The sequence below is a fragment of the Ursus arctos genome, unplaced genomic scaffold, assembly GCF_023065955.2.
Source record: "Ursus arctos isolate Adak ecotype North America unplaced genomic scaffold, UrsArc2.0 scaffold_24, whole genome shotgun sequence".
Lineage (NCBI taxonomy): Eukaryota > Metazoa > Chordata > Mammalia > Carnivora > Ursidae > Ursus > Ursus arctos.
The window spans coordinates 23,666,468-23,692,023 of record NW_026622919.1 but is presented as its reverse complement, the minus strand read 5'-3'; the positions used below and the strand labels follow the sequence as shown (position 1 = coordinate 23,692,023).

General features: G+C 46.1%; 1 protein-coding gene and 1 non-coding gene across 3 annotated transcripts in view; one reads left to right on the top strand and one right to left on the bottom strand.

The window, feature by feature from the left end:
* The window catches only part of IGF2BP1 (insulin like growth factor 2 mRNA binding protein 1), a 39,858-nt gene extending 28,975 nt beyond the window's left edge, over positions 1-10,883 (bottom strand). For both annotated transcript variants that reach the window (XM_026513082.4, XM_048224328.2), the window contains exons 1-2: positions 10,439-10,883; positions 9,172-9,232 (exon numbers count right to left, since the gene is read on the bottom strand). In XM_026513082.4, the coding sequence (XP_026368867.1) occupies positions 9,172-9,232; positions 10,439-10,613 (236 nt within the window). In that variant the 5' untranslated portion in view covers positions 10,614-10,883. The remainder of the gene's footprint in view (positions 1-9,171; positions 9,233-10,438) is intronic.
* A 13,501-nt stretch (positions 10,884-24,384) lies between these two features.
* Positions 24,385-24,491, top strand: LOC113265703 (U6 spliceosomal RNA). The gene has a single exon (XR_003320111.1). It is a non-coding gene; the product is annotated as a U6 spliceosomal RNA (small nuclear RNA).
* The last annotated feature ends 1,065 nt before the right edge of the window (positions 24,492-25,556 follow it).

Genomic DNA, 25,556 nt, shown 5'->3' with positions numbered 1-25,556 from the left:
ACCCGCCTGTGCCATCTTGTTCAATATTGTCTTATGTGGAATTCGGTGGTTAAGTATGTTCTTTTTAAAATCTTTCCTCGCCCCTGCGAAAATGGCTAACGTCTGACCGGCAAAACCCCCCCCCCAACACACACACACACACAAACCGAAGCTAAAGTGGCTGCCCATGGGATGTTTTGAAGAGAGCAAAGGAGCCTGAGCCTACAGGCTCCATTCTTCCTCCAGTCAGAAGTTTAAATTTAGCAAACTACTCATTCAAGATAGTCCGCGAGGGACAAGCGCAGGAAAGTGAAAGAAAGATTATCTCAGAGAGACGCGGGGTGTTTGGGAAGATCGCCGTGTTCCACCTGCCTGCCCCCGGCTTATTCTGGAAAGGTATCCCGCTACCCTAGTCTGAACAGCCGGCGGCAGCAGCTTTGAGCCAAATATCTAGGCAAACCCTCTAGATAAAATAACTACAGTGAGCTGGATTTTCCCTTCTTTTACATTCAACAAGAAGGTGCCGGTGTAGACACTCGACATAAGGAGTCAAGGGAGTATCTTCTGAATACCGCTGTCCCCCCGCCAAGCCAACATCCTCTGTCTAGTCCCTGCTCAGAACACACTGGCTGCGGCCACCGACTGCTTGGTCTGCAAAGGATCATCTCTACTCTTTAATTTAGGGTTCTGTCTCCGAATCCTGCCCAAGCCAACTGCTCTATTCCAGTCGGCCTTCTCCTCCCAAGAAACTGAGAGACCCGAAGGAGGAAGGAGAATAAATATTTCTAGCTCTGAACAGACATCCTCACCAAGTTTACTCCACCCGGCAGCCCCCACTGGAGTTCCTGTCTCCCCTCATTTTGTCCTCTTCATCTTCAGAATACCTCCTGGGAAGCTGAGGAGCCCCAAGCAATCCCAGATGCCACTCCAGAGAAGAGGCAACACACGTCATTCCACACAAACTAATTGTAAAACCCTTTATAGTGACTGATTAAAGTCACAAGCCTGTTAAAGGGCCAAAAGCCACATCCGGATTGGAAGCCCTTCCTCTCCCCACCCCACTGACAGAAGGTTCAATCCTCAGTCCCTAGGCTGAGATTTCGAAGGGACAATAGGTCTGTGCGAGTGGGAGTGTGTGCACCCTTTCAGCAGGGAGGCCCCAAGGGAGGAAGTGGACGGCAAGGTGGGTTCTCGCTCCACTCCAAGGGCCCAGGGAAAGGGAGGCCACTGGGGGCTTTGCCCTCCTCCGAGGGCAACAACGTATGTGTGGTCACTTCCCGGGCACCCAGGTATCCCCGACTCCTGACCGGCTACCTTGTCAGCTTACCAAGAGCTGAACATCAGGTGGGCGCCTGGGTGGCACAGCGGTTAGGCGTCTGCCTTCGGCTCAGGGCGTGATCCCGGCGTTATGGGATCGAGCCCCACATCAGGCTCCTCCACTATGAGCCTGCTTCTTCCTCTCCCACTCCCCCTGCTTGTGTTCCCTCTCTCGCTGGCTGTCTCTCTCTCTGTCGAATAAATAAATAAAATCTTTAAAAAAAAAAAAAAAAGAGCTGAACATCAGGGCAAACATGCCCGTCTCCCACCAGGTGGGGGACGCTGCTCTCCTGTCTCCCTTCCTCTGACCCCCAAGGACTCACAGTCCCCTTCCTCCTGAATCCTTCTAACACTTACCTCATTTCAGAAGGAAGGTGGCTCCTCTCTCACCAAGGTCCCTACCCTACATGCACCTTTCACAGTAGCCCCCAAGTATGAAATTTCGCCTGGCCTGGGTTCATGGCATCAACAACAACAGAACATGGGGCCCACTCCCCTGAGGGACGGTCCGCGGTAGCGTTCTCCACCACGCTTGCGCCATCCCTTCAAGTCTCCTGTCTGGCAGGATGGGGTCCGTAACGCAGGGGGTCTGGGGGGATTGCCCTGGTGAGCTTCATCTCCCTCTCCCAAAAGGTGGCTTTCCCTTTCAACGTGCAGGTTATCAAAGCACCCTACACGTCAGTCCCCTTCAGTATGCCTATCCGTCACGGTTCCATATACACTACACGCCACAGTCACAGAAGGATTCACCCCTCCCTACTGCCTCAGATACGTGCCCCAAGCTGCCGCCGTCCGAAGACAGGAGGCAGAGAGGTGAGTATCTAAAACAAATAATAGCAGTAATAAGTTCATGTGTAATAACACCAGCTCACAGTTACAGAAATCGAGATTTAAGAAGAGAACCTTCTACAAGTTTCAGTCATTGCCTGGCTCCGAAGCTCTTGTTTTTAAACACTGAGCTCTCCGGAGAGACCTTTCCAACGGTAAAGGGGGTAGGACGAGGCATCGAGGGTAGGTCAGGAGCCCCTGACCTCATGGAGCTTCCTCTCTCCTTGAGCCTCAGGAGTTCAGAATGATTTCTGCCCTCCCCCAGCTCCTGCTGCCAAAGAACTCAGACCCTACAAACAACCTTTAACAAAGAACAATTCTTTTCCTGAATCCTGATTTCTCCTCTTGAAGATTCTAACTACATCCAATCAACTCAACTATCCAATCAAATCTCACTCAGACTTAACATTTTCCATTTCAAGTGGTCAAAACATCTGGATGAAGGACTAATTTTTCAACTGAAACTAACTCAAAATGAATAAAAATTGAAGTTCTCCTTCACCGTCTTCTCCTACAGAAATATCGAGAGGGCTGACTAGAATCCACGGAACAGACATGGCGCGGGAAAGAGATCCTCCACTTCTCCCGTCTCCTCTCAAAGAGAGAGGTCTCCACACCCCTCCCCTAAACTATGAGCAAAATTCACACCCATCCATCCTGACAGGTTCCTTATGTGCCTTTCGCCACCAAAATGCCACTTGTCTAATAATCAGACTTGTCCGTAGGGGTCTTGCAAACACCTTGACACACCAGTCAAAAATTCTTCTCATCACCCAGCTGTTTGCTCTGTATTTCACCCAGAAGCAGTTCACTAATGGTTCGCCGTGCTCTGTGCTCTCTGCCTTACAACCAGAACACCAAATTCTGGAAGACTGGACTTCCGCGATAGGACTGTATGGGGGTGGGGGGGGGCGGTCTGTATACAGTCACATTTCAGTGTTTTGCAATCAGGTTTTTCTCCAACCGTATTAAAATGAGGAGGTCCAAACCGACTTTTCTCCTGTGATTTGCCCATAATCCACATACACTGTATTTCAGTGGTCTGTGTTCAGGGTAAAAGCTTGTTTCAACCTGTTGTGCCTTCATTCTTCGACTATTTATTGCAAACCTACTAGCTGCAAATCGGCCTTACAAAGCTGGCTCGCCCTGTTCCAGAGTGGGATGGCCCCTCCCACTCACTAGAAAAGGACACAGTCCCCTCGAACCAAATCTGAGGGGACATCCAAGCTCTTCTATTGGAATGGGGTTAGCCACCTGGGGGCTGAGCATCTTCCCGCTGGCGCGCCTTCCTTGCCATGGTGTCACCCCAGCCGCTCCCCTCCCCGTGATCTTTGGCTAGCCAAATCACACTTTCATCACTAACCGAAAGGGCATGCACTCTGGTGTGCACGTTTTTTGAGACCTTTTCTTGCTTTTGTTTTGACCGGCATTTTCAAAGGTGTGGGCGAGGAGAGGAAGTGCGCTCAGCACAGGTGGAAGTGGTGTGCCAATCTGACATTCACAGGGAGCCAGACACTGGCTGGGACGCCGAGAAAACTCCTCCATCCCAGCCCGGTCAGTGGGCCGCTGGAGGACCTGTGGTCTCTCTTTTACAGCACGATTAAACCCACCCTAGAACCTCTGGTTACTATCCCCCCCCCCCACCTTGTTATTGTCTCGGGACCTGCAGACAGGCCACTTTCTAAAGAGTACTGGACCCTGTTAACTCTTCCAGCTCTATGCCCCGTGGCCAAGGGGCCTCAGCTCCGGGCAGAGGGCGCCCACGACGTGCACCTCCATTTTCTCTCCACCTCTCGTCCTCTTTTCTCCTTACCCCTTCCTTCCTCCCCACCCTCCCCACCCAGCCCTCTTCACGCCGCCGCCTTGGCCTCTAGCTTGTGCCTTCGAACGCGAAGGTCCGCGCCCCCAGCCGGGGAACGCTCCACGTGGGCGAGGTCGGGGATCTGGGGCTCTCGGGACCCAGGCGGGGCTGTCTGCCGGCGCGCCGCGGCCGGGGGGTCTCGGGGACCCCGGGAGAGGCAGCCCTGCCGGGAGCCCCGGGCCTGCGGGGGGGCGCGCGCGCGCGGAGCGGGCCGAGATTGCGGGGCCGCCGGGGATCGCAACGGGCCGGGAAGGTCAGGGCGGCCGGGCGGGCGCGGGCTCTCCAGGAAGCGCCGCCAGCGCCGCCGCGACTTTCTCTGCTTTTTGAAAAGGGGAAGGGAAAGGCAGGCAACTCCGACAGCAGCAGGAGCCGCGCCCCACGCCCAGTCTCCCAGCCGGCTCCTAAAGCTGCTGTCTGCGACCCCCTCTCTCCCGTGGGTCGCTGTGCGCCCCCAGCCGCTGCTCTTTAAAAGGGAAGCGGGAACTCCACCCCAACCCCCATCTCTCTCTCTCTCTCTCTCTCTCTCTTTTTTCCCCCGTCTGGAATTTCCAACCCAGGACTAACTCGTCTGATTTCTCCAGTCTCCCCCGCTGCTTTTTTCCTTCTCTGTTTCTCTCCCTAACACTCCCATCCCAAATTCTAAGCTGCACTTTCTGGAAGGCATTAGGCACATTTTAAGAATCTTTAAAGAGGATGCGGAGCGAACAAGACGGAATTCAAATCTTAACAGCTGGCAAAATGTCTGTTCTTCAAACGCCTTTGGTTCATATATTTATTCTAATGACAACACCACCACCACGACCACCACCACCACCCCAGACAAAAACCAACAGAGATAACCAATGTCTGTCTTCAACAAAAAGATCCCCCAATTTCACACAGCACTTGCCGGTCTCCCCCCTTTTCACTCAACTAAACCTGATCTGAAATTTTTAAAAATATTTTCAAACTGTACACTCACTAGCCTATCTCAATGGTATCTTTTGTCAACTGGCTGTTAGACATGGAAGTTTAGAATAAACCCTTAAAAACTAAGCCTTAGAAGTACCCAAACACATAAAATAGATTCAAATGACATATATTAAGGTAATTTCAAAAGATTAGAAGCTCAGAACCCTTGAATCAGGATTCTTCCAATGGCTAATGTCATGTATTTCATCTCTAAAACATAATTACAAGAATGCTTTGCTCCTTTTCCACCAAAAGCTGTGCCATTAAAACTTTACATTTGGAACAGTTAACTATACTTTGAAGAAATTAGTGATGGGAATTACAAGTCTTCCCCTCCTTTCCCCCTTGGTTCTCCCAGCTGAGAAAGCTCTATTAGGGTAAAATTTCATCTTTCTACTTTGGGTCAGAAGATAAAGGGTTCTAGAAACCCATCACTCTTTCAATGGACAAATACCACTGTCCTTTAGGGAAGCATCTCGAAATACTGTGCACTAAATGATAACAAGGAAAGGGATGCTCTGGCGGTGAAGAAAGCAGAATTTATGAATTTGTAAGGTCTACTTTCTAGGTGGAAATTAAAATGTGAGTGAACTGATTTCCAGCTTCCCTCTGAAGAGTGCAGAAAAACATAAGAATCAACCATTTTTAAATTTATTTAAAGGCAAAAGAAGAAGCTAATTATTAATAAGAAAACCTTTTACTGAAAGCCTCATAAACTGTTTCCACTTTAATCTTACTCGTTGAATACAGGTCAGATGTATCTTTCAACTACAACCACTAAAGTAAAAGTGCCTGAAATTCCTCCCACTCTAGTCCTTTTTACAGTGCTTTGTTGTTTTTTTAAGACATTCCCTTGCTTCTTAGCCCCCCTGATTATAATTCATTTTCAGCCCCTCAGAACAACTTTCATTAAAGACAAGTCCATTTCTGAAGGCAAAATCTTTTTGCTTGTTTTGAAAACATTCAGTGAGCCAGTGACTTCAGAGCAAATCACTTAAAATTAAAAATCATATTTTTGCCACTTATAAGACAGCCCTTCACACGGATTTTCAAAACTGCTAACTTTAGGAAATTAAAACTGTAAAATCAGAATAAAGTTGAAGCACTTTCTGCGAGTTCTCACACTTCTACGGCTCTGACAGAAAGTCTTTTTTTTTTTTTTAAAACTTGGAAAATTAAGGTAGGGTATGTAGCCCACCTCATTTTAAGTCAGCTTAGAGAAAAGAACCATTAACCTGCCTAAGAAAATTAGTCTTTTAAGTCAGACACATGTCCTGCAGAGAAATACAGTACATCTCTTGCATTTTTTTCTTAACAGCAACACCTTTTATTTTGATGACAGCAGATGAGAGTAGGTCTGCTATCTTTAGGGTCACATTCCTCTAGAAAAAGGCACACACAGTGGCAAATGAAACAAAAGTTTAATTCCTTTAAAAAGCAAATCAATTCTCAAAATAAACAAGTCTAAGATGGGACCCCCCTCCCCTTGCCTTAACTACTCTTTCATCTCTCAAAATAAAACACATGTACAAGGCCCTTCCACAACCGTTTTAAAAATGCTTTTGGCTTTTCCCCTTTGTCCTAGTATTTGACAGTGAATATATACAAATTCTCAACCAAAAGCCAAATCTGTTGGCCAAAATTCCAACACTGTCTAAGAGAGGTTTTGGGAAGGTGGGAGAAATTTAATATGATCCATTTTAAAATTTCAAATGAATGTTTTCAGTTTAAATGCATAGCGCTCAGTCTCTTGGGTTCTTAAAAAGGTACAAATTATATCTATCAAATAGACACAAAGTTAGAACAAAATAAATTAATACTTCAAAATCAGGCTGCTAAGATAACCGCTGTAATATTCCCTTTTGTTTGATTTCCCCCTTTAAAAAACAAAAAACAATCCAACAAAAAACAGGAACACTTAGGTGGTTACATTTTTATGAATCTCTTAGAAATGTTTAAAGTCATAACTCATTCGGAACTGAGTGCATCAAGAAGTTACTTCTTTTCTATTTCTTTAAACAGTGAAAACAAGAGTATATACATACAAAATACATATGCACAGTCGTTCATTTTGCTTAACATACATTAGTTATAATTAACTAGTTCCTGTTCTGTACGTCCATGAGATTGAAAGAGCCAGTAACAGACCAACTGAAGAAACAGTTTTCAGACAGACTCAAAACACATACCACAAAATGCTTCCTTCAAAGAACACAAAATGATAGAGCAAACTTACTTCATGAAAACAAACTCTTTTTTTAAATCCTAAAACTTCAAAAATTGATTCATTCTAGAAAAATGAAGTGCCTTCTCAACCACCCCACAGACACACACACACACACACACACAACTGACTCAGTGTTTCTGCTCAAAAAATTATTTCAGGGAGGGGGAGAACACACAAAAGATGGAATTTCATAGGGATGTGGAAAGGAAGATTTTGTACCCACTCTTCTCACAAACCCCACCCCTTCCCAACTCAAAAGCGCCCTAAGTAATGCATTTTGGAGGGAACAAGAAGGAGCCTAAAAATGGCTTGAAAGCAAGCAGATGGCTTAGGGGGAAAGAGCCATAAATACAGAGCACCATGGAAATTAAAATATAAATGTTTTGGGTCCCATTTCATCACATTTTGCTATTTCTCTTGCTTTCACTTCATTCCCTTTAAAATTTAAACCACCCATAAGAGCAAAAGGAAAAAAACCCCACATATGTCAGAATTCCAATTATTCTGGTCATTTCTCATCAACATGTTTCAAACACTCAGCTCTCAGTTCAAATATCCAAAATCCTCTCAATAAATCTACCGGTGTCAGTATGTTTTTCTCAGTCCCATCTCCAGGAAATGTTTCAAAATAATAAATAAGACTTTTTTTTTCTTCCTTCCGATTTTATTGCCTCTTTACTCCTAACTCTAATTGCCTTTCCAATAAGACTATCTGAAGCACTTGAGGTTCAATCACAGGCTCTATAAACATAGTTACAAGCCATATTGATCAGCTACAGATACAATAGTTCTAAGTTACTTAAAATATCTTAAGCTAAACCCACTGAACAGATTTTTATCTCACTTAAACTTTACAGTTAAACTTCACAGGCTCAAAAAAAAAAAAAAAAATACAGAGCCACCCACCTCCACCTTCCCACCCAGAAAAGGCCAGGATTATTCTAAATGCAGCAAGTTTCCAGTTGAAATGAGGGGGAGAACACACCTAGGGAGGGGAAGGAGGCACAGATCAAAGATTTCCTGGGGGCTGCAACATGAGGGAAAAGTCTGCACTGTCAACATGTTTAAAGTCACATTTGAGAAAGCAGAAAAAACTCTGCCCCTATACTTCCCAGCCAGAGTTCAATGAAAGATCTGAAATCCACCATGAATCAGATTTGGGGATAACATGATAGAGGTACCCCACTTTGCTTAAACGAGAATAGAAAGGTATTGGGACACACACACACTCTCTCTCACTCTTTCTCCCCCTCTCTCTCACTATTCATCCAGGGAGTTCTAGACCCTCCAAAGAGCCCCAGCTCACAGCCTGAACACAAAGCTCTCACCCCAGATGGTCCCCTTGTAACAATGGACTGAAGGAGTGGGGGTGGGGGGGCTCGGAAAGGATAGCACAGCCAAAGCATATTCTTTGCAAAATCCAGTTGGGAAGGGAGGACGTGTGATGTGAGGGACTAGGGGTAGGGGTCTGGAAAAAAAAAATGCCCTTGCCTGTTGCAGAAATATACATAAAGCACAAGCATAAAGGAATTCTTTTGGGGGCAGAAACTCATTCCACTTCCCCTAGGAAGTCGAAGGGGACCCCCCCAATCCACTTAAGAATTATGCTAAAGGATGGGTGGGGGAAAAAAAGAGAAAGGGAGGCCTGCTGCAAGTTGCAGAAATGTCCAGGAGTTCCAACTCTGAATTCAAAGATTTTTAGCTTCCCCACAAAAATGGCCCCACACACACCTTGAACAAACTCCACAAGGTTTCTCTCCTATGGATTTTTCCCCTTTTACTTCTCCAAATACCATCTCTCAGCCCACCCCAGCCCCGGCTTATTTTTTACAAGCTGTAAACCACCCATTACAAGATCTTAGCCAATCTTCCCTCCCTGCCCCCAACATCCGGAGTTGGGGGTGGGAAGGCCAGTAATGGGTTTCTTCCACTGGAGACACTATGGACCCCTTAACACAGTCTCTAAGCGCCCCCAGGTTGCCTCCCTTCTCAAAGAGCCCTTTCCTACCTTTGTTTTTTGGGGACCGAGTGTTCAATCTCCAGGCGTTTTCCTTGCAATTCGACTTTCCCTACAGGTTAAAAAAAAAAAAAAAAAGGCAATATAAGAGCTGGAACAGGGGTGGGGGGTGGATAACAGGACGAAGAGGGTAATTGAGGAGTTGCTGGGATCTGAGTGAGATCTGCCTAGAAATCCAGGCAGTGGGTTCCGTGGCCAGACGCGAAACGGTCGCTCTGGGAATGGTGGAATCTATAAATTCGTTATTGTGTTTTGTTAATTTTCGTTTTGTTCTGTTCTCTCACCGAGGCTAGTTGGGTAGTGGGTGGCTCTGGGAGCCCAACCTGGGAGTGGGGCGACCTGGGCGTTTGTGTGGGCGGGCTGCCTACTCGGCTCCCGGAGGTGGGGAGCCGGGGCCGGGAGAGAAAGGGCTCCCCGTTGCTCCCGAAGTGTGTTGCGGGGGAGGGGTGCAGAATGAAACTTTAGTTTTCTATCGAGCCGCGGAGAAGGGCTCCGGGCGGCGGGGCGCTCACCTGTCGGGGCCGGTGGCGAGCAGAGGCCTTGGGGGAGCGGAGCGGGGCCCCGCGGGGAGGGTCCCCGGCGGCCGCGGCGCGCGCCTCTCGGCCCAGCCTGGGCGTCTCGGGAAGCAGCATGGCGACCCGGCGCCGCCGCCGCCGCCGCGCCACCCCGCTCACGCCCCACTTTCAAATCAAAATGGCTCAAGCCCAGGCCCTGGGCGGGAGGCGGGACCCCCTTCCTCTCCGGCCCTGCCCGAAGGCGGCAGTCCCCACTGGGCACCCGGGAGATCGGGGACGGAGCGGAGACCTCTTCCCCGCCTGGAAAGGCCTAGGGCGGAGGAAAGGGAGCTGGGGGTGTTCGCGCTGGGGGGTCGGGGGGAGGGGGGTCCAGCCTCGGACAGGGAAGGGCGGGCATGGAAATAAGGCCCAGACGGGGGCCGCCTGAGTGGGGACCCCCCCACACACACTGCCAATGGGGCCCCCGCCCCGTCGGTGGGGGGTAGGGGCGGCCTTACTAAAGCCTCCAGCTTCTGTTCTGGGGCTGGGAGGAAGGGGTGAGGGGGTCCGGGATATTTCCGCGCGAGGGGCGAGTGGGGGGATGGAAGGGGGCGTCGAAGGAGGTGGGCGGAGGGTCGATGGCGAGGCCAAGCCCCGCAGGCCAGAGCGAGAGAGGAGTTGGCGGGCAAGGAGAGAAGAGGAGCAGGTCTCCGTTGTTCGGGGATTTCGTTGTGGCTTTTCCGGGGAGGTGGGTGCACTCTTACCGGAGAAAGTTTCGATGGCCTTCATTGCCCAGTGCTCGTCGGGGCAGTCCACGAAGGCATAGCCCGACTTGACCAAGAACTGGCCGCTGTAGGAGATCTTGTGCTCCGCAAACACTTTCTCCAAGTCCGCGGGGGTCACGCTCTCGTTGAGGTTGCCGATGTACAGCTTGTTCATGGTGGCGGTCTCGGGGCGGGACGCGGTCCCTGGCAAGGCCGAGCGGGCGGGCGCGGGCGGCGAGCCTCCTAGGCCGAGAGGCGGGAGGCCGGCGGCAGCAGCCGCAAACTTTCTTTGCACCCCACCCCTGAAGTTGTCCGGAGCCCGCGGCGGGGAGGGCGGCCTGAGGGCGCGCAGAGGTCGCGGGAGAGTTCGGAGAGGCCCGGGAGAAGTGCCCGCGGCGCGCTGGGAGGCGGACGACGCGGCGCTGCTCTTTCCCTTCTGTCCGAAACCCCTCCGAGCGGGCTGGTGTGTCACGTTTCTCCGCGGCCGCCCTGGCGCCGCCTCTAAATAAAATCGACTTGAAAAAAAATGGAGCGGAAAAAAAAAAAAAAAAAGGCGAAGCCACGTGGTGAAAGCCCCCACCCACCCTGCTCGGGAAGACCCCCGACGCCTCTGGGCCCATCGGCCCTCCGGCCCGGCCCAGCCCACCAATCTCCAACCTGGGGGGTGGGGGGGCATTCAACACACACACCCCGGGGGAAACAGGGCGGTGGGGGCTGCGTTCCCGAAGCTCTACTTGCCCCCTCCCCCTTGGCAAGAATCTGGCCCCTAGGGAGGCGCCCCGCCCCCACCCATCCCCCTACCCCGGCCCCGGCTGGGGGAGGGTGGTCGGGCCCAGAATCTCCCACCTCTTTATGGGTAAAACGTACGGTTATTTTTTATTTGTGTGGTGGCTGGGGGGAGAGTTTGCCCACCCTACCCCGGTTAACTGCTAGCGACTGACAGGCGGGGGACGGCCGAGACAGACAAAGAGAAGCCGAGGACTCGGGGTCTTCAGGCGGGGGTCGCGCGAGCCGGTGATTTTAAAAGAAAGGCGCTTTTCCCCTACATTTTTAAGTGAGGGGTCTCGGCCTTCCCGGCCCCAGCCCTAGGAGACTCCCCCGCCTCCGGCAATCCAGGACCCAGGGACCCTGCGAGCGCGGGACCGGGAAGCTAGGAACACGGGGGACCGCGGCTGGGAACGAGGGCTCCGCAGGAAATCGTGTTTCGGGATTCCCACGGGAGAAGGGTGGCTCGCGCCCGCCGAACGAGACAGTCTCGGGGTTCTGGGGGGAACGCGCGGCGCCGGCCCAAGCTGACCCCAGGAGAGAGGGAGGGGTGGAGAGGAGGAAGAGGAGTGGTAGCGTGAGCAGACCCGAGCGAACCGAAGGGGGAGGTCTCAGGGAGGGAGTGACCGGGTGGAGATCCGAACGCTCCCCTTCTCCCTCCCTGACGCGGGGGCAGACAGGTGGAGTCCCCTCCGCCCGCCCCACCCCGGCCGGCGACCGCAGCTTTCCCAGCGCCGGGTTCGGGTCTCGGAACTTTGTTTGGGGTGCAGCGTTCGGATCCGGGCGGGAAGGCGGGAGAGGGGCCGGGGGCGGGGGGCCGAGTGCTGAAGCCCCGCCCACGTCCCCAGGTCAGACCCGCGGGGGGAGGGGGTAATTTCCGCTCGGCGCTCGGGGAAGCGAGGGGCGGGAGCTTCGAGGAGGGGGCGGCGGCCCCTCCCCCGCCCGTTCCTGGGGAGGGGGAAGCGGATCCGCCCTGGTCCCTTTCCTCGCCTTTGACCAACTCGCTCCGGATCCTCCGGCCCCGGGAGCCCGAGGGACGGACCCGACTGGGCAAGGGGCGACACGTGGGCGGTCGCACCCCGTCTCGGTGGTGGGGGAGGGGGCAGTTCGCCGCGCGTTTCGGAGTCCAGGATAGGCGGCGGAGAGCGGGACGCGCGGTCCACGCGCAACCGGGATCCCGGGCCGAGTGGCGGGCGAGGGCAACGAGTTTCCAGCGGAGGGGGCTGGGACGGCGCCGGGGGGTAGCGGAGAGCGCGGCCCGGGGACCCCGGAGCTCCCCGCCTTGGCCCGGGGGCCGGAGAAAGAGGGGGTGGACCCCCCGTAATGCCAGACTCTCCCTGAACTGGGCGGAAGCTTGGGTTTTGCTCCGGGTTCTGCGGGTGGGAGAAACAATTCTGTCGGGGGCACGCGTGCTGCGAGGGCAGGTGAGGAAGGGGGTCACTCTCCCTTTCCCCGTCCCCGACCCCATTGTCTCAGTCGCCTGCGGCCCGGGCCGACTCCGCAACACGTGTTGGCTGCACTGATACGAATGCCTTGGATTTTTTTCTTGTTATTATTTTTTGTTTGCAGAGTCAGTGAGCTGACTCCCGACTTGGGCGCACCGCTCTTCTGCCAGACGGTTTTCTACCGTTCAAAAAGTCGGGAGTTAAAAGACCACACGCCGCACCTTTGTCCCCCTCCCGGTTTTCCCCGCGCGCTGCAAAGAAATGGGGCTTGGGCGTGGGGGGAGGGCTTCCAACTCGGTTTCTCCATCTCCACCACCTTCAAAACCCACTCTCCAAATCCGCGTTTTGTTCTAGCCAGCCACGTGTTTGTCGGATTTGGGGGTTTGTGATTTTTTTCTTTGCATGGGGCGACAGAAAATACTAGGAGCTGTTAGTTGCTGAGTAGAAAAAGAATGTTTTCTAGGCAAGAAGGTGGGCGACATTTGTATGCTACCCCCCCACATACACACCTCCTTCGACCCCCCCCCCCACCGTTTCTGACACTTAATATTTAGTCAGCTCTTGGACCATAATTTTCACACAAACCAACGAGCTGGAAACGGCGTCTGCCACATAGTAGGCATTCAATAAACATTTTTTAAATGAAAAACCAGCTAATACAAACTGCAGGGCAAAGAGAATTCAGAGAAAAATTGAGAGCCCGGGGGCGGGGGGGGGGGGGGGAGAAAAAATCTTGCCAGAATGTGTGTCTGTTGCCCGGGGACTTTTCTTGGTGATGTGTGTGGACTTTTGAAAGGGCTCAAAGATGGTCTCAGAAAGGCTGTTGTATTCCTTGGCCTTTTCCTAAAAAGGAGCCCCAATCTCCTGAAATCTTTTCTGTCATATTGGGGAACAAGAAAGAGGGTCCTAGGCAGGGCACTGCAGTTCCCAGAAACTTTTAAGTGCTGTTTCTTTCATTTAATTTAAATCTCTAAGAATTAATAGAAGCACCTCTCAGGGTTTCTCCCTGGGGAACGTGCCCACTACTCTATCTCATTATTCCTAAAACAAAAGCAAGTTACACCCCACAAAAATTTCCATCCAGACCTCTAAACTCCTGTGAAATGCAGCCCACCTTTTCCTATCCTAGATTCAAAGGGAAACAAAAATTGTAAACGCAATCATTGAATTCAGTTCACTTTCAGATTTTTTTTTCCATTTAAAAAATATAAAAGAAGTCTAAATGTTAGTTGAAATTAGTTTCTTTTCCATGTTTTAAAATGACAGTAGGGGAGAAAATACACATTTGTGAAAATAAAAATTTGCCAAATATTGCTAAATTGAAACTGATGAGTTCTTTTTAAAAATCAGATGTTTCAGTGAATTCTAATCCTCCCCCCTGCCCCCACCAAGGGCTTCTGTGTATAGTCAGAGGCTGCAAGAACACAAGAGAGCAGAGACAGCTGGGGTGAGATGCAGTTCTTTTAGCCCCCAAATCAGTTTTGCCTCGGTGATCTAGCTATTTTAGGCTGGGGCTGGGGGCATTGAATGATGTTGTCTGGTGCTTCACCTCCCCTCTGAGTGAGCCCAGCACTAAAATTAACCTGCGAGTAGGGTTATTTCTTGTCAAGACTCACATTCCTGGGGTAGGGATAGGAATGGGCCAACTTGGAATGCCACCATTTATCATTCCCTTTTCTGCTCTTTCTTTTGTTTTTAAAGACAACTAATAAACATTGTTTTTGTTTTCCTTTTTTTTTTTTTTTTCCTACACAGCTTCTTGGAGAAAGATTAATCATCAGTACAGATTCAAACTTAGTTTGTAAGAATTAAAAATATAGCTGGAGGATCAATTATTTTCTTTAATAACATTATTTTTATTTTTTATTCTTTTATTCCACTTATTTATTATCATTGGGATTTTTGTTGTTGTTGTTTGGTTTGGTTTGGTTTGTTCTCCTCTTCCTCTCCCTCCTTCCTCTTCATTTTTCCTGGAGAAGTGTTGGGTCTAGTTAACAGGATTCAATTCTCTGAATCCAGAAACACTGAAACTTGACTCCATTTTAAAGATGGGATTCTGATCTATTTTCCTTCAATGTGGACATACAAATTCAGAGAGAAAAAAAAAAACCCAAAGACAAGAAAACAACTTTTTTAACAAAATAGAAATATGGCATGAGAAAATCCGCAATTCCCTTGTCCTACAATAGTAATTTTATTTTTAAATGTTTCTTCCCAATATTTGTCCGTTGGTAATAGTTCTAGATTTTATCATCTTATTTGTATATCTTCATTTTTCACTTGCTGTTCTACAAGTAGAAGTAGTTCCCATTGCTGCCCCAAAATTTTCATAACTATCATTTTGCACCAACATAGAGCATTCAGTCCAGTAGATGTAAGTTAATCATTAATCCTTATTTTTAGATATATGTTACACCAATTTTTTTTAACTTTTAACTGAATAGATATTTGGGAGCATATAACTTTTTCTTCTCTAAAATTAGCTCATTTGAATAAATCCCCAGAATATATACTTCTTTTTTAATCTTACATTTGCCCATGCCTTTCTATTTTAAAATTTCAGCATATTTTACAAAAGAGAGGACACAAAAAAATTGAAAAGCACTTAGAAGGGAAATATATTAAAATAGAACTTTTCTGTGTTTTATTTTCTAATGAATCCTAATCAATTTTGAAATAGAATTATGGTTTCTATGAAATACAGAAAAAGAATCCACATTTACTGACACAGGGCAACTTAGACTTCACAGTCCTTGGAAGAATTTGTTTTTTGTTTGCTTGGGTTTTATTTATTTTGCTGTTGTTTGCTTGTTTTTTCCTTGTTACTGCCTTGGGATATTTTGTTTCTTCCAGCAACTTGAAGTCTTGGTGTGGCTCTTTTAAATGCCTATAAACTTTGAAAAAGTGTAAATTAGTCCCAATTTAAAAGCACATGAAGCATTTTCTCCTGTCAAATAAATAAGGATCATTATGTGTTTAAGATAACTCATAAAATGTAGGGGAATTGTAAACAGAAAAGGAAAATTTCCTCCTTCAAATTATTATTGAAAAGTGTTCCATGTTTAAGACCTTAAAAAGAAATGTGTTTATTCCAGAGATAGAAAAGACTCAAAGAGAAAAAAGAACTTTAAGAACAATCATCTGTTTTTCTATGGGTCACACAGCCTGTGACAAAACTGCTCAGTGTTTAGCTTTGGCTCACGTTGGCAATGCAGAAACCTTTGGATGAGGAAGGGAATCGTTTATTTTGTTAACTTTTGAAAAATGGATGTTTCCAAATTGTTTGTGAGTAAATTAAACTACACCACACTAGCCCTATTGACCCATGTACAAGAAATGGTCAATAACATTCTTCACACTACAGGACTACTGCCCTTTACTTTTTTTTTTTTTTTTAACTCTAAAATCAGTTGGTTACAAGATAATGAATAATTTTGTGTAGTCCCTATTTGGCACAAAATGCAAAATAAGTCACAGGTTACTTTGGGGGATGATTGTGGAATTCAAGAAAAGACAAGGAAATGTTCCTTTTCAAAGTAAAACAAATTGTAAAAAGCAACAAAAGAGAGAGAATCCATACCTCAATATTATTTAAAGTGGAAATAGTAATAAGACAATTTGGTACTTGACATCCACATAGCTTCTAAGTATGCAAATGATTTTAATTCAAAATGCGTCAGTTAGAACAGCAAACTGCATGGACTTAATTCAGTTTTAGCTACAGAACATCTATGCTTTTAAGACTAGAAGAATGTTTCTATCTAGAAAGCAAGTTATTTTTGTTTGCTTGTTTAAAATGTTATTCCTGATGATAAGATTAATTGCTTTTATTCGTGTTGCTATTTAGGATTTTTTTTTTTTTTCCAGGAGCTGTCTCAAATATTTCAGAGTGCTTAAGAGGGGATGCTGCTATGATTTTTTATATTTAGGTTTAAAAATTCTATGCTCATTAAAAACACTTCATCTGTCTTTGTGAAACAAACCAGGTTTACAAAGAAAAGTTACCCATCCTAATAGTGTCATTTTTGTTTGACTGAACTGAGATATAATTCTAAAAATGATTTCTGATTTTCATGGGTTAACAATCTAGAAAGAGTTTTGGTCCCCACACCTCTCCCCAAAACACTCTCAAATTTTTAAGAATTCTTAACATAACTTAACTTCCATTCTTAAACATAACCTGAAAGTATTTGGTAAGCATTTATACGTTCAGTTGTTGAATTCATTTTTAGGATTTTCTTTTCGTTTCTAAAATGTGTTTACAAAGTGTGTAGAAAACAAATATTAGAGTTATTTTTAAATTGCTTTGAAATGAGGTTCATGATGTCTTTCCCTATCTTCCTCTTCCTCCCTGCCCCTCCCCCCGCCCCTCCCCTTTCTCCCCCCCCTTTTGTTCCTCCATCTTTCTTCCTACTCCCGACACTGTCAATTCCTTTCCCCCTCCCCCTTTACCTTTACCCTCTTTTTTATTTTTCTTTTTTCTTTGGTACTTCTCTTCCCCTTTTTATTATTCTCTGGCTCCTCTGCCCCTCCACCCATTTCTTTCCTCTTTATAATCAATAAGCCTATCCCAACTTTCTATACTTTTCTTCACTCCTTCCCTTTTCCTTTTTCCTGTCCCTCTATCACTAACTTGCTATCATTCAAACTGTTACTTCTGGTGAAGAGGAAGGCTGCAGAGATGCCTGAGTTATTTTATGCACCAAAACAAAAAGCTTGTTACATTTCTGAGGTGGACATCCATGGGATTCAGACCACAGAGCTCCCTGTTCTCCCAGCATTCATTGTCTGAACATTCACCAGACACTTTTACTTCTTTGTATCATTTTTCTGTGTCTGATGTTGCTTATAACCTATTTTGTTATTAGCATTTTATGTATCAAATCCTCGAGGGCACAGCCAATATATCACCCGAGGAGTCCCAGCACAGTGCTGACAGGTGTCCAAAATTATATAGTAAGTATCTTTTGATACTATCTGGAAAGACGTGGTCAGTGTGATCAAGTAAAATGCTGTGTTCAGCCTGTTGTGCTTTTCCTTTCTTCCTTTTTTCTTTCTTTCTTTCTTTCTTTCTTTCTTTCTTTCTTTCTTTCTTTCTCCTTCTTTCTTTCTTTCTTTCTCTCTTTCTTTCTTTCTTTCTTTCCTTCTTTCTTTTTTCCCCTGTTTTTATTTTTTTTAATACAATACTACACAATCATCAGATTAAATACAGGTAAATTCAGTCATTCAAAAGGCTGATGGGTCTACACCAAGAACAGCAACGAAGGGGTGTCTTTCAGCTCCTCGCTCCCTGGTCTCGTACTCATGACCGTCCTATGCCTGAGGTCCACTGATGAACTTCCTTTTCACCTTCGTTCTGGTTAAGTAGCCTTGGAGTTCTTCTCAACTCAAGGTTTCAGGCAGTCCATGTCGACCATCAGAGTTAGTTGGCACAACCCTTTGCCATCCTTATCTCCCTTGATGCCATCCAACAATCTCAATGGACCGTCCACATGCCTTTCCTGCCAACAGGTCTCAGGGTCTTCTTCCTGGGACTGTAAGCCAGCACCCCATTAACCATGTAAAGATTTATTATTTTGTATGTCATCCAAAGCAAAAGTGGCACCCCCAGCCTTCCATCTCAGATTCCCAAGCTGTCTGGTACAGACGCTTCCCATCACAGACGTTTATTGAATACCGACCTACCAATACAGCTATGAACACTAAAGAGAAGGCAAAGCAATTTTTATGACAGTCTAAATTAAAGCCAAATTTAAGCAGGTCATGAAAATAGTGAAGTGCTTTGTTTTGTTTTTAATTTATAATACTCATTACTAGCAAGAATATAGTGAAATAAAACATGCCATATGGCTGTGTGGGAGAACAATCTTAAGGCAACAAAAACCTTTAAAAATTCATATTGTTTGACTTTGAAGTTGCACTTTTGAGTAATTTTTCTAACAAAAATCCGGTATATAGAACATTTTATTCAGCCTTAAAAAAGAAGGACATTCTGATACCTGCTACAATGTAGATGAACCTTGAAAACATTATGCTGAGTAAAATAAGCCAGGCACAAAGGATAAATATGCATGCGATACCTAGACTAGTCAGATTCATAGAGGCAGAAAGTAGACTGGCGGTTACCAGGGCTTGGGAGGAGTGGGTGAGGTGGGGAGTTAGGCTATGGAGGTTCAACTTGAGAGGAGGAGAAAGTTCTGGAGATGGATACTGGAATGGTTGCACAACCATGTAAATGTTACTTAATGCCACTGAATCTTAAAACACTTAAAAATGGCTAAAATTAAAAATTTTATGTATATATTTTTAAAGATTTCTTTGAGAGAGAGAGCACGCGGGAGGGGCAGAGGGAGAGGGAGAGAGAGAATCTCAAGCAGACTCCCCGCTGTGCACAGAGCCGACCTTGGGGCTCCATCCCAGGACCCTAAGACCACGACCTGAGCAGGAATCGAGAGTCAGTGGGTCAACCATCTGAGCCACCCAGGGGCCCCTATGTTATGTATAGTTTACCACTTTTTTAAAGATTTTATTTATTTATTTGAGAGAGAGCACGTTCGCAGGTGGGGGGAGGAGCAGAGGGACAGGGAGAAGCAGACTCCCCACTGAGTAGGGAGCCTGACCTTTACCATGATTTCTTTTTTTTGGGGGGGGGAGGAATACCATGATTTTTGAAGACAAAAATGTTAGCCTTTTCAAAATATCAAGAACAACAAAAAACTGAACAAAGATGTTATTTATCACTGTTAAGGGAAAGAAATTGTTAGCGATAGAAATGCTTACAAAGAGGGAAATCTTCAAATAACTTCAAACATAGCCAGTTGGTAAAATATTATGCAGCCATTGAAAATTATGTCCAGGGGCGCCTGGGTGGCTCAGTCAGTTAGGCATCTGCCTTCGGCTCAGGTCGTAATCTCAGGGTCCTGGGATCAAGCCCCTCACCGGGCTCCCTGCTCACTGGGGAACTGCTTCTCCCTCTCCCTCTGCCCCTCCCCCCACTTGTGCTGTGCGATCGCACATGCTCGCTCGCTCTCTCTCTCTCTCTCTCGCAAAAGTAAATAAATAGATAAAACTCTTAAAAAAAAAAATTATGTCCGAAAGGGGTTTAGAAAAACTTAGGGGAAGTTTATTTTAAAAATACACATCACAAAATTTAGTATTTGTGCTCATATAGTCTGTATGATTGGAACCATCTTCTTTTTTTTTTAAGATTTTATTTATTTATTTGCCAGAGAGAGAGACAGCCAGCGAGAGAGGGAACACAAGCAGGGGGAGTGGGAGAGGAAGAAGCAGGCTCCCAGCAGGACAGGGAGCCTGAGGTGGGGCTTGATTCCAGGACCCTGGGATCACGCCCTGAGCCGAAGGCAGACGCTTAAAGACTGAGCCACCCGGGTGCCCAGTGATTGGGACCATCTTAACAACAATGACAAAAGCTACATGTACATTAAAGACTAGAAATTACCTTACAGAAACTCTTGCACGTGGATACCCAGAGATGTGTACAAGAGTATTCATAGCAGCATTGCTTACAATAACAAAACCTAGAAACCCTACAAATGTCTATCTCTAAGGAGAATGGATAAGCAAAGGTGGGTGTAGTCATACAATGGAATTCGGGGGCCATCACAAGAAAGGAACTTCTGCCATGTGTATCAATGTGAGTGAATTTCACAATTCTCACCAATAAACAAACAAAAACAGAAACCCAGGAACTGAAGATTATGCACGTAATGGTTCCATTTATGGCAGTTCAAGACTATGCAAAACTAACACTGTGTTGTTTAGGGATGCCTCCAGAGGAGCTCGACCTTTAAAGGAAAGGAAGAGCTCTTCAGCAGCTAAGCAGCTTTTTAACCACCTTGGAGCCCTCTCCCAAGCCGTGCACCAAGCGGAAACAATAAAGCTTTTTGCAGAAAGAAAGGAAAGGAAAGGAAAAAGAAAAGAAAATGGAACAGAAAAGAAGAGAAAAGAGAACGGAACAAAAAAGAAAGGAAAGGGAGGAAAAGAAAGAAAAGAAAAGAAGAGAAAAGAAAAGAAAAGGAAAGGAAAGGAAAGGAAAGGAAAGAAAAGAAAAGAAAAGAAAAGAAAAGGAAAGGAAAAAAAGAAAGAAAAAAGGAGAGAACAAGCATGATAAACAAAATTCCAGAATGTGGTTAATTCTGGGAAGTAGCATAGGGATGACTGTGGAGGGGCTCGCAGGGCTCTTCAAAGATATTGGGGATGGATGTTCTAGTTCTCAATCTGAGTGGTGGTACATAAGTATTTTATTATTCTTTTAAACTGTACGGTACAGTTTACATTATCTTTGTTAAGTGTAAATATTTCATAACAAAAATTAAATGAAATAATAAAAAGTCTGGAAAACACTGTTAATAGTAACTCTCTGGTTTTGAGAAGAGTGGTTTTCTCTCTATTCCTGTCTGTTTCTCTCTCCCTCTCTTTCTTTCTCCCTGTTTCTCTCTCTCTCTTCACTCTGCTGTATTTTTCAAGATTTCTAGACTATTACGTTTTGAGAACAAACTTAAAAAAAAAAAAGTCAGGGCACCTGGGTGGCTCAGTCATTAAGCATCTGCCTTCCGCTCGGGGCGTGATACCCGCGATCTGGGATCAAGCCCCACGTCAGGCTCCTCCGCTGGAGCCTGCTTCTTCCTCTCCCACTCCCCCTGCTTGTGTTCCCTCTCTCGCTGGCTGTCTCTCTCTCTAGCAAATAAATAAATAAAATCTTAAAAAAAAAAAAGTCAAATGGATATTCAAATGAATCACCCCAGAATACCTTTACAAACCAAACAGGGAATGGTTTTGGATCTTACACTCTTCCAAGATTTGATGCAGCCAGAAATCTCCTTCCATTAGCAACCAAGGTTGAGGGTTAACTGCAACTCACCCTGATCAATCACGGATGTGGCTTGACTTTAGCTAAAGGTCTGATTAATTATACATGTATTCATAATAAACTGAGATGGTGTGTACTGAAACTCAGGACCAGCATGGTAAACAGGAGCCAAGCACCCAGATTCACACCTGCCCAGTCTGTCCTGGATCTTGCAGATACATCGCTCCTTTCGACTCCCAGGCATGAGCATTTTTGTTCTCATGCACAGTCACTGGAAACCTCTAAGGCTGAAGCCCATGTCTGCCTCACCAGTCTGGGAGTTTCTTGTGAGCTCACGCCTTTCAGCACACTGGAAACCTCAGGACAGGATCCATGTTGTTTCCTTTCTCTGTGAGCAGTTTCCATTATGTTCATCAACTAAGATCTCCCTTATTATTTTTCCAGGAGCCCAGTGTTTTGAAAAAAATATTGCCTATCAAAAAATTCCAATGACCAAGTAATAAATTGTTCCGGATTGAGTGGCGAAGCAGAACTTGTGCGCAAGCGGCAAGAAGTTATACTATTCCCACCAGAAGTAAAGGGACTTAGAATTGTAATTTGTCCACACAGCCTTGCCTGGAGCAGATGTCCGATTTGCATGAGATATCCTAACTGACTGCAAATAGTTTATGGAGACCACGGTGCCCTTCTTTCCTTCCTTCTTAGATCCCGGATCTGGGGAGCCTAAGGTTAGAAGAACATTCCTTAGGACCAGCTTTCCCAGTTCCAGCACTATGCCCGGGAGAAGAGCAGAAGAGAAGAGAAAAGAGAGAGGACGTAGTAAAATGTGGTAAACACCCAAGCGGGTAGCTTCATGGTTTCTACCTTATAGGTCCGCTATGCCACAGATAAGCAGCAAAACAGGATTCCAGCCTCATTGTCCTGGATCCCAAGTCCTTGCTCTTGCCCTTATAAAAGTGCAGCATTAAAAGTCCTAGTGCATGGAGCGCCGGGCTGGCTTGGTCCATGGAGCATGCAACCCTTGATCTTGGAGTTGCAAGTTCGAGTCCCACGTTAGGTATAGAGATTACTTAAAAATAAAATATTTTAGGGGCGCCTGGGTGGCTCAGTCGGTTAAGTGTCTGCCTTTGGCTCAGGTCATGATCCCACAGTCCTGGGATTGAGTCCCACATCCGGCTCCCTGCTCAGCAGGGAGTCTGCATCTCCCTCTCCCTCTGCCCTTGCTTGTTCTCTCTCTCTCTCTCTCTCTTTCTCTTTTGCGTTTGCTCACTCACTCTCTCTCTAATAAATACAATCTTAAAAAATAATAAAAATTAAAAAATAAAATATTTTAGGGGGACCCAGGTGGCACAGTCAGTTGGACATCAGACTCTTGGTTTCACCTCAGGTCCTGATCTCAGGGCTGTGGGATTGAGCCCCATGTCAGGCTCCAAGCACAGAACGCGCTTGTCTGCCTCCCTATGCTCCTCCCCCGCACTCACGCATGCACTCTCTCTCTCTCAAATAAATAAGACCTTTAAAAAAATAAAAACAAAACGAAATATTTTCGGGGCCCCTGGCGGGCTCAGTCGATGAAGCATGTTGACTCTTGATCTCAGGGCTGTAATTTCAAGCCCCATGTTAGGTGTAGAGATTTTAAACAAAAATCTTAAAAAAAAAAATACAATAAAATCTTTTAAAAATAAATACAAATCCTAGGGGTGCCTGGGTGCTTGGTTGGTTAAGCATCTGCCTTCGACTTGGGTCATGATCCTGGGGTCCAGGGATCGAGCCCCACATCGGGCTCACTGCTTGGCAGAAAGCCTGCTTCTTCCTCTCCCTCTGCTGTTCTCCCTGCTTGTGTTCTCTCTCTCTCTGTCAAATAAATCAATCAAATCTTCTTAAAAATAAACAAATAAAAATCCTAGTGCAAATCCACACATATATCACAGTTTATTTTTTTATTTTTTAAACTTTTTTTTTTAAGATTTTATTAATTTATTTATTTGACAGAGAGAGAGAGAGCACAAGCAGGGGGAGCGGCAGGCAGAGGGAGAAGCAGGCTCCCTGCTGAGCAAGGAGCCCGACAGGGGACTTGATCCCAGGACCCTGGGATCATGACCTGAGCCAAAAGCAGATGCTTGACCGAATGAGCCACCAGAAGCCCCACAATTTTTTTAAAAAGATTTATTTATTTATTTATTTATTTATTTGCGAGAGAGATAGCAGGGGGAGGGGCAGAGGGAGAGGGAGAGAGAGAATCCTCAAGCAGACTCCTCGCTGAGTGCCAAGCCCAACACAAGGCTCGATCCCAGGACGCTGAGATCACGACCTGAGCCGAAATCGAGAGTCAGATGCTCAGCCAGCTGAGCCACCAGGCGCCCCATCACAATCTATTTTATGCAGGGGTGTAAAGACAACTCAGCAAATAGTGCGGGAACAACTGGATATTCATATGCAAAAAATAAATTTCCTTCCACAGCCCATCCTATATACAAAAATTAACTCAATCATATGCTTTAATCATTTAGGTCATAGAACTAACTGTAAAGCCAAAAGCTATAAGGCTTCTAGGAGAAAACCTTTGTGACCTTGAGTCAGGCAAAGATATCTTAGATAGGCCACCCAAAGCAAAGTATCAAAAAGCCAAATCGATAAATCGGACTTCATCAAAATTTCAAGAAGAAAAAACCCTCTCTTGCCTCTAGAAGGTAACCGGTAAGAGAATGAAAAGATGAGCCACAGACCGGGAGAAAACTATTCTGTAAATCCTGCATTTCATAAAGGCCTTGTATCCAAAATATGTAAAGAACTCTCACAACTCAATATCAAGAACACAAACAACCCTCTTCCCCCAAAATGAGTGAAAATGGGAACAGACATTTCACAGGTCAAATGTTACAACCACTTCGGAAAACAGTTCGGCGGTGCTCACTCTGGCTGCACGCATATTGAAATTGAAATGACACAGAAACGATTCGCATGGCTCCCGTGGGAGGATGACACACAAATCCGCGAAGTGTTCCATATTTTTGATGCAGTTGACGTTTGATAAAGTGAACTCGTGGACATTAACAGTGGACGTTTACTGTTGCGCCGTACACAGTCTTTGAAGTATAATTAAAAGTTTTTATTGAGCCCCCGGGAAAACGAAAACAGTTTGGCAGTTTCTTAAAAAGTTAAACATATCCCAATCCTAGGTATTTACCCAAGAAAAAGGAAAGCATATGCCCATAAAACTACTTGTCCACAAGGGTTCACACCAGCTTTATCTGTAATAGCCAAAAACTTGAAACGACCCAAATGTCCGTCAACAGGTAAATGGATAAAGAATTGTAACATACCATATGATGGCAAAGTCTTACTCAGCAATAAAAAAGAATAGACTTTTGGGGCGCCTGGGTGGCTCAGCCGTTAAGCATCTGCCTTTGGCTCAGGGCGTGATCCCAGGGTCCTGGGATCGAGCCCCGCATTGGTCTCCTCCGCTGGGAGCCTGCTTCTTCCTCTCCCACTCCCCCTGCTTGTGTTCCCTCTCTCGCTGGCTGTCTCTCTCTCTGTCAAATAAAATAAAATCTTAAAAAAAAAAAGAATAGACTTTTGATCATGCTACAATTGAATTTCAAAATCAGTGTGCTGAATGAAAGAAACCAGACAAAAAAGAATACATACTATATGATTCCATTTATATAAAAGTTTAGAAAATACAAACTCATCTATAGTAACAGAAAGCAGGTCAGTGGTTGGAAGAGGTGAGCAGGGGAGAAAGGGCTCAAGGAAATTTGGGGGGATGGTAGATATGTTCACTACTTTATTTTTAAATTTTTTTTTAAGTAGGCATGGAGCTTGAAATCACGACCCTGAGATCAAGCTCTGAGTGGAGATCAAGAGTCAGTTGCTCAACGGACTGAGCCACCCAGGTGCCCCAATTTTTTTTTTAAGTAAACTCTATGCCCAACATGGGGCTCGAACTCACTACCCCAAGATCAAGAGTTGCATGCTCTACCGACTGAGCCAGTCGGTGCCCCAATATTCACTACTTTGATTGTAGTGATGGTTTCATGGGAGAACACATATGGTAAAACATTGAATTGTACACTTT